The sequence below is a fragment of the Phacochoerus africanus genome, chromosome 13, assembly GCF_016906955.1.
Source record: "Phacochoerus africanus isolate WHEZ1 chromosome 13, ROS_Pafr_v1, whole genome shotgun sequence".
Classification (NCBI taxonomy): Eukaryota; Metazoa; Chordata; class Mammalia; order Artiodactyla; family Suidae; genus Phacochoerus; species Phacochoerus africanus.
Window position 1 is genome coordinate 25,911,612 of NC_062556.1, and position 9,100 is coordinate 25,920,711.

Sequence of the window (9,100 nt, forward strand, 5' to 3'; positions counted from 1 at the left end):
GCCTGCAGGGGCACCTGAATTCAAAGCTATTTTGGGGGGGGTGGGGGGCTGCACCCATGGCATATGGAGGTTCCCAGGCTAGGGGTTGAATCGGAGCTACAGCTGCCAGCCTACACCACAGCCACAGCAACGCAGGATCTGAGCCACATCTGTGACCTACACCACAGCTCAAGGCAACGCCGGATCCTTTACCCACTGAGCGAGGCCAGGGATCAAACCCACAACCTCATGGTTCCTAGTTGGATTCGTTTTCGCTGCGCCACGACAGGAATTCCCACAGGTATTTTTTAAAATCCTGCAGTCAAGATTTGGCGTGGAGGGTGGTGTACAGAAAGGCCTGCAGACAGGACTGGGCTATGCCTGGAACAGAGCAGCATTTACAGACAGCAAGGTCAATGTGCACATCTGTTTCGGCTCCGAATAAGAGGTACTCATTTTAATGACTCTATGGGACAGGCATATGGTGTCATAAGGCATTTCGTTATGAGACCTGTGGGGACGGGGGAGGGAGGCCTGGCGTTGTCCAAGAGCGCTGGTCCCGGCATCAGAAAAACAGGTGGCCGCATCACTTATTGCTGGGTCTCGGGAGTTGCCTCAAGTGTAAAATGATGAAATGAGATCTCAGAGGCGGTTTTCCTTTGTGTCCTTAGAGCCCTGGGGCTTCACAGAGGTGGCCCAGAGGTGAGAGGAGCAGAGCAGGTGGGACAATGAAGCTCCTTTACGACCCCCCACCTCCCCGGCCACCTGCAATTGAGCCAGAGAAGCTCTGCTTCTGATCTGCATCATGCCTTGGATTTCTAAGATGTTGTTTAAAATTCTGCCGTTAGAAAAATTTTTTTTTACAGTGCGCCACTAAATTAGATGATCCAAAGGGCTCTCGGTTTAGACATCTGGTTAGGATACTAGTTTAAAAAGTGATTTACGGAGTTCCCGTTGTGGCTCAGCAGGTTAAGGACTCGACACAGTGTCTCTGAGGATGTGGATTCCAGCCTGGGCCTTGCTCAGTGGATTAAGGATTCTCTGTTGGTGTGGCTGTGGTGTAGGCTGGCAGCTACAGCTCTGATGCGACCCTAGCCCGGGAACTTGCATACGCCGTGGGTGCAGCCTTAAAAAAAAAAAAATATATATATATATAGTGGTTCACGATTTACACACTGATCCTGCTCACTGTGCCGTGCTGGGCGGCTCAAACCTTCTCTGTGTTGTGGGGCAGTGACTGGGTTCCTTTTCGTCTCTTTTCTTCCTCTTTCTAACTTGGAGGCATATATAGGTATATCTCTCTATCTTATATATGCCATGCAATAGATCTCTTACATGAGCCATCTTATTCATAATCTTATAATTTATAAACTCTTTAAAGGGGAAGGGATGGGAACTGATGAAAGACACTTGCTACTTAGTATCAGTAGGTCAGTAGGTCAGAATCGCAAAGAGCTCAGATGCAATTGAAGTCTGATTTGCTCCCTCATTATGAGAAAGGGCCTGACTGCCGCGTGGACAAACCCTGGGAAAAGCATCTGTTGTTCCTGGATCATTCCTTGTAGAAAACTCATTATCACAAGACCCACAGAGCGCTCTTTCATTTGCAGAGATGCAGACCCGACATCGCTAGCGGCTCCCCTTTTAGGCAAACGACCCTCATTCGGGGAAAGAGAATATCCCAGCATGCAGTTCGGCCGCCTCTTGCGCCTCTTTTTTCCTCCTTCTAATGAACCTTGATTCCTGCAGGGCATGGTCTCCCCAGCGCGCCGGGTCATAAGAACTGCTTCTCGGGGTTCCGATTTCTGGGGAACGGGAGCAGGGCCCACCAATGTTTTCACTTTGCACCTCAGATGGTCCTTACCATCAGCCAATTTGAGGAAACCTGTTTGCTTTGGCTGAGCCAGAGCTTTCTGCAGGTCAGGCTTAGAAAGCGGGCTCTGTTCTGCCCCCTGTGCTTTCTGAGCAGCCGCTGTGTACTTGACTTCTGGCTGTCAGGGGGCGCGGGGTGGACAACGCTGGTGTGCGTTTTTGCTGGCGCAAGGGTCCTGCCTTCACTCAGGCGACAAAAGCCTCTTTTTCAAAAAAGCATTGCACGTAAGCTTTTGACTAATAAAGCGATCTCAAATTTAAGAAATTAACTAGTTATCAGAAAAAGACTCACAAAGCAAAACAAAACAAAACAAAAAACAAAAAAAGAAAAAAGAAAAAGACACAGATAGACAGAACAGACTTGTGGCTGCCACGGGAGAGAGGGATGGGGGATGGATGGATTGGGAATTTGGGACTAGCAGACATATTATATTACATTACACTATATATTACATTATATATTATATTATATTATATTATATTATATTATATTATATTATATTCTACTATTACCAAGGCAAACTATTACACATAGGATGGATAAACAGCAAGGCCCCACTGTATAGCACAGGGAGATAGATTCAACATCCTATGATAAACCATAATGGAAAAGAATATGAAAAAGAATATATATGTATAACTGAATCACTTTTCTGTGCAGCAGATATTAACACAACCGTGTAAATCAACTGTACTTCGATAAAATAAAAAAGACAAAGACATGAACTATTTCCAAATTTTCAGGACTGCTTAATAAGGACACAAGATGGCAAGACGAGAAATGTGGCTTGTGATCTTAATTTCACTCTCCTCCACCACCACCCCTCCAACAAAATCCCCCCTAACTAGCATGGGTATCGCCTTCTTTGTGAGGTGGCTTCAGCTGGTCTTTTTTTTTTTTTTCTCTTTTTCTTTTCAGGGCCACACCCGTGGCATATGGAAGTTCCCAGGCTAGGAGCTGAATTGGTGCTACAGCTGCTGGGCTACACCACAGCCACAGAGACATGGGATCCGAGCTGCATCTATGACCTACACCACATGACAATGCCAGATCGCCAACCCACAGGGCGAAGCCAGGGATCAAACCCACATCCTCATGGGTCCTAGTTGGGTTTGTTAACTGCTGAGTCATGAAGGGATCCCCCTAGCCTGTCTTTTATAAGCAGGACACTGTCTGCGTGGAGCAGCAGTGGGAGGCTTGTGCCCTGCTGAAGTGACTGGCGTGGAGGTGATGGTAAAAAGTCGGAAGTTGTTGGAGTTCCCATCATGGTGCAGTGGTTAACTAATCCGACTAGGAACTATGAGGTTGTGGGTTCGATCCCTGGCCTTGCTCAGTGGGTTAAGGATCCGGCGTTGCCATGAGCTGTGGTGTAGGTCGCAGACGTGGCTCGGATCCCGCGTGGCTGTGGCCCTGGCGTAGGCCGGCAGCTACAGCTCCAATTCGACCCCTAGCCTAGGAACCTCCATGGGCCTCGGGAGTGGCCCAAGAAATGGCAAAGAAGACAAAAAAAAAAAGAAAAAAAAAGTCGGAAGTTGTTTCCAAAATCTTGGGCCTGGAGCTCAGGAGGAGGCTGGGTTGGTGGAGCAGTAATCACATTATCTGCTCAAAGCTGATGGAGCTGTTAGCACCTAAGGCTATTTCTATCCAAGCACAAAGAAAGCTTAGGATGTGCCAAATTTCTGCTCAATATGGTGCCTTTTACAGCCAAGGATATTTGCTAATGACTTTCTAATAAAGCCCGGGTTCTTAGGATAATGACATTATGTTTGGGACAATGTCTAGAAAAATCAGGCTGAGACCAAAGGCCCCGAGCAATGAGCTCATCCTCTCATCCCATGGGGTAAACGTGTCAGTTATCTCATATTGGTGGGAATGGGCCATATTTCAATGTCTTGTTGCATTTACAATAATGTGCATGAAACATGGTCTCAGTCTTTAAGCCCCGTCACTTTCCCCTGATTATTAGAACTCCAATGCTTCAGAGTCTTCCAGCCAATTTCTTGGCAACCTGTCCTTAGGGGATTTGCCCAGAGGAAAGGAATAGGAGGTAAATGACTGCTGGTTCTTCTCTATAAACCAACATAGACGCACAGAGGCATGGATAATCCCCAGAGTGTCGTAGTCCATTTGGTTGGGGGTTGTCTGTCTTTGTTTCTTTTCCTCCTTCTCCTTCTTTATTTTTTCTTTATTTTTTTGCTTTTTGTGTTTTTAGGGCTTCACCCCCAGCCTATGGAGGTTCCCAGGCTAGGAGTCCGATCCAAGCTGTAGATGCCGGCCTACGCCACAGTCACAGCAACACCAGATCCCCAACCCACTGAGTGAGGCCAGGGACCGAACCCACATCCATGGATACAAGTCAGGTTCATTACTGCTGAGCCACAATGGGAACTCCTGGGGGTTCAAACTCTGTTTGACAGAGACTTAACCTTTTTTGTTTCGGCTATGTATTTTTGCATTCAGGGAAAGCAGACTGTGTGTATACGCTACGCAAAGACGGTGCCAAATTGACTCTATTTAGTATTTTGTGACTTGTTTTTCAGACTTAAGTAATAGGGATCAGCCCGGACTATTTGGGGAGTTTGAAAAAAAACCGACCATGATTTTCTTCATTCACCTGCCTCTATAGGAAATAGTGGTAACTTTGATTGTTGGCAATAAAATGTGATTCACTATCTCTCTGTATTTGTAGAATTTAATACTGCTCTGTTGAACCAGACAACCAACCGTCCTGCAGGAAAGTAAAAGCTCTGCTAAAAGGAGGCCCTCCTCCTTCGGGATGATCTTTCAATCTCTCTTTCTAGAAGCTTGTCAGTGAGCTGTGTGTGCCTTGAATAATTAAATGCCACAGGGTATTCATTTTGACATATATCATGACCAAATCTTTATACCCCCTCCCCCCAAAAAAGGCAAAAAAAAAAAAAGCAAAGCTCTTTTTATCCCCATAGGACCTATACTGCTGAAGTTTTGTCATCTAAGAGATAGCATTTACATTCAAATTCCATACCATCTCCCAGGGGATGGCAATCTAAACCCTGCCATTAATGGAGACGGAGATACTGAAATGGTTTTCATGTTCGGATATGCCTGCTTTCAAATATGAGCATCTGGCCCCGCTTCTATATTTAAAATATACAACTACATTAAGGCACTTTTCACATATACACAAAACACTGTGCAATTCTGATCTTACAAATCGATGCTTGTAAATCTGATACAGTCTCTAAAACAGACGCAGTGCTAAATGGCATGCTTATCTACATTAGGCGTTTGAGTTAAAAATACAAATTATGCAGCGACGGCAGAAGATGTGATGGATAAAATGGCTGCATCGCTTTCAGCACCATTTTTCTCTAAGTACTGGAATTTGTTCATGCTTTGAATTTCATGGTGGGAGAGACAGGGGGCTGGGGCGGGGGGGGGGGGGGAACAGCCACAGATCCTCTGAGGGCAGTGATTAAGAAACAGCCCTTTGTGTGCACCCCGGGGATGGAATTCTTTTCCATGAGTTGAAAGAAGCTTATACCAGGCCGGGCAACGTCATCAAGATAAAATGCCCCCCTTTACATAAGCGAACACAATTCAAAGTATTTAGCAAACACACTGGAATTTTGCCCAGTCAACTCAGGAGCACGATTTATATTCCTTGAAGCCAATCCAGCTTTAAAATAAATAGTTGCCTACCAAGAAGGTAGGACAGTCGGTGGTGAGACCTTTACCATTCAATCACATGTGACCAGGCCAGAATTGATTTTTAAAGCGATGAGCCATCTTTAAGGAAGTTAGAACTTCTGTTTCTTTTTCTTTTTTGAATGATTTTTATTTTTTCCACTATAGCTGGTTTACCATGTTCTGTCAGTTTTCTACTGCACAGCAAAGTGACCGAGTCACTTTCTTTTTCTCACATTATCCCCCACCACACTCCATCATAAGTGACTAGATGTAGTTCCCAGCGCTACACAGCAGGATCTCATTGCTTATCCATTCCAAAGGCAATAGTTTGCCTCTATGAACCCCAGATTCGCAGTCCATCCCACTCCCTCCCTGCCCCCCCCCCTTTTTCTTAAAGCAAGAGGGATGAGTGCCTTAAGGATGAGGGCAGCTGGGGAGAAGAGGGGAAGAGAGAGAGAGAGAGAGAGAGATGAAACTTAAGAGGTCAAATTGGTCCCTAATAACCATTGAGTCTGAATATTGCTCCACCGTCTTTGTCCCAGGTTCTTAAATTCACAGGCGTTCTCACCTGGGAAAGGCCTTCATTGCATTTCTTCCCTAAGGATGAGTAAGGCGAAGCCAGAGGGAACGTGCTTTACCCGCATCGTGGAGGGGCCAGGCTGAGATCGGCCAAAAAGGACTCTTCTGGAACCTTCCACTGCACATCCCCGCTCCTCTGTTTTAACATTCTCCCTTAAAACCCTGCCTTGCTTTTCTACAAAGCCACCTCGTGGCGTTGGATGGGAGAAGGGAGAGGGTGCCAGGGAAGCCCTGAGGGGACAGCGTCAGCTGGCGTGAGGGGCCGCTCTAGCGCCACCTGGGCCGGGGGAACACGCGGGTGACCCAGGGGACCCCGCCACCCCGCGCCCCTCCCCGCCCCACGCACCCCGACTCCAGCCTGCACCCCGCGCTCTGGACTTACGTGATTGTCGCCCCCCTTCCAAAAATAAAAGGCCCCGATGGCTCCGAAGAGCAGCAGCACTGCGCCCGAAATGAGGACTAGGGCTCCGACCTTGAGCAGCCTCGCGGGGCTGGAGGGCTTCACTGTCACTGTGGCGTATGCCTGCGGGCGGGCGGGCGGGAAAAGGACCGTCACGTCTGCACGCAGCTCCCGGGGCCTCCGGGGTGGGAATGGGATGCAGCTCATCCCAGGCTCCTCCCGGCCTCCCCTTTCGCTGAGCTACCGCCCGAGGGTCCCTGGTTCTTGGGCGTGGATGTGCCCAGGGCAAACTTTTCGCGGTTCAGGGACATCGCCCCGTGGTTCTCTCTCCGCCGGCCACCCGACGCTCCCTCCTCACTCTCGCCCCTTCACACCCTCTGGGGATGCCGACCCCCCTGCACAAGCACACGCGTGGGGTGCCACCCCAAGCCCACATTTGGGCGCCCCAATTTGCTCCCACCTCCCAAGTTTGGTGGCACAAATCGCTGACCCGGGACAAGGGATCCGGACCCCGCGTTCTGGGGCTCCCGGGCTGTACTTACCGGGGGGCTGCAAAACTCAACGTCGTCGGGCCCCACCAGGGCGATGGGCACTTTGTCCGAGTTCTCCGTCATGGCTGCTGTCCCAAGAGCAGGACCCTGGGAGGCTCCGCGCGCGTCCTCGGCTCTGTCCTGCTGCCCCGACGTGCAGGGCATTTCAACACGGTGCAGAGGCGCGCGCGCACACACACGGGCGCGCGGTCCCCCGGTCCCGCCTGGGCCAGCCCAGCGCTCCCCACCTCTCCTTCCACCGCCTCACCTCTCTCCTCCCTTCCCTCTCCCGCCCGAGCAACATGAGCCGGTCCTGCATTCCGGAGCCTCCTCTTCTTGTTCGCTCCTGCATATCCCCCAAACCTGAATGTCTCCTGGTGGAGATAGAGGTGGGTAGACAGACCGGGGATGCTGAGTCCTGTGCCCCCAAGAAATGCCAAATTGCCAGAATTCTTTCCGCCAAGAATCTCTTAGGATGTCCCAGGGCTCTGCTGTGACGCCTGGCGGGAGGCCCATTTCCTGCAGTGCCCTTGTATGTGTGTGCTGGGGGCTGGTGGAACCAGACACAGAGGAGAGCAGGGTCCTGCAAGTGGATGGAGGACACGGGCCAAAGTTTGCCAGGGTTTACACGCGCCTGGCACTGCTGGATGGCCCTGGGACAGGAGCATGGAGCAGGGTCTTAGAGACGGGCCCCTGTCACTGGTTTCTCTCCGAGCCTTAGCCGGAGTGTACTGCTGCAGCAAAATCGAAAGCCAAGAAGAGCTGGAGGGAAGGCGTTGCGGAGACCAGAGTAAGAGTACATTCTGGTTAAATGAAACAAAGTGACAAAAAGAATGGCAACACTCACAAATCCAAAACACTGATATGTCCAAAAGAATAGCTTATATATAGCATGTATATTACATAATAGCATGTATATTGCATATAGTATATATAACACAGTAGCATATATAATAGCTATATATATATAATAGCATATAGTATATATAACACAGTAGCATATATAATAGCTATATATATATAATAGCATATATAGTTATATATTATATATGCTATTGTATGTAACAGCATATGTATACTATATAATAGCATATATATTTATATATAATAGCATTTTATGTGTGTGTGTGTGTGTGTGTGTGTGTGTGTATAATGCAGGGGGGGGGGCCCGAGGTTTCCTGAGCAGAAGGAGGTTGGATGACAGGACTGCGGCAGGAGGAAGTGTCCCATTCTGGGGGTTGCTGATGAGAGACAGCATGTAGTGACCAGTAAGATGACAGGGCTGGAAAGGAGCGGAAGCATGGAAGAGACTTGCACGGAAGAATCTGTAGGCAGGTGTTGGACTGGGGAGACTGAGGTTACAGACCTGGGGAGACTGGGAGAGTGGTGGGAATGCAAGGGAGAAGAGGAAGTCGGGAGCAGCAGTTCTGAGACCGGATATAAGACCAGTTGCTGGAGTTCCCCTCATAGCTCAGTGGTTAACCAACGCAGGTAGTATCCATGAGGACGTGGGTTCGATCTCTGGCCTTGCTCAGTGGGTTAAGGATCCCACATTCCTGTGGCTGTGGTGTAGGCCGGCAGCTACAGCTCCGATTCAACCTCTAGCTTGGGAACCTCCATGTGCCGCAGGTGCAGCCCTACAAAAAAGGCAAAAAAAAAAAAAGGATGTGCAACTCATATCACAGACAAGGAACTCGTTTTCTTAGATAGAGGGTTCCTAGGAATCATGAAAAGACCAACACTGCAATAGCAAAATGGGCAAAGGATGGGAACAGAGAATCCACAGAAGGGGGAATTCAAATGGCTGTTAAACATAAGAAAAATGCTTGACTACACTTATACAAAGATGTGCAAATGAAAAGTATTCCTTTTTACCTATCAGACTGGCAAAAATAAAAACACTTGTTAAAACAATCTGTTGGAGAGTATGAGGGCAAACAAGGCCTTCTTGCTGCCGGTGGGTGAACTGGTGCCACTGTTGTGGAGAGCAATTTAATTCCACAATGCAAAGCATAATTTCATTCTTGTGGATTTACCCCACAGATGGGCTCACAGGTTGGAAAAATCCTA

The 9,100-nt window shown here is 48.6% G+C and overlaps 1 protein-coding gene across 2 annotated transcripts in view; it reads right to left on the reverse strand.

Moving 5' to 3' along the window:
• The window catches only part of CNMD (chondromodulin), a 32,179-nt gene extending 24,924 nt beyond the window's left edge, over positions 1 to 7,255 (reverse strand). For both annotated transcript variants that reach the window (XM_047756365.1, XM_047756364.1), the window contains exons 1-2: positions 7,043 to 7,255; positions 6,483 to 6,623 (exon numbers count right to left, since the gene is read on the reverse strand). In XM_047756365.1, the coding sequence (XP_047612321.1) occupies positions 6,483 to 6,623; positions 7,043 to 7,195 (294 nt within the window). In that variant the 5' untranslated portion in view covers positions 7,196 to 7,255. The remainder of the gene's footprint in view (positions 1 to 6,482; positions 6,624 to 7,042) is intronic.
• Between the last annotated feature and the right edge of the window lie 1,845 nt (positions 7,256 to 9,100).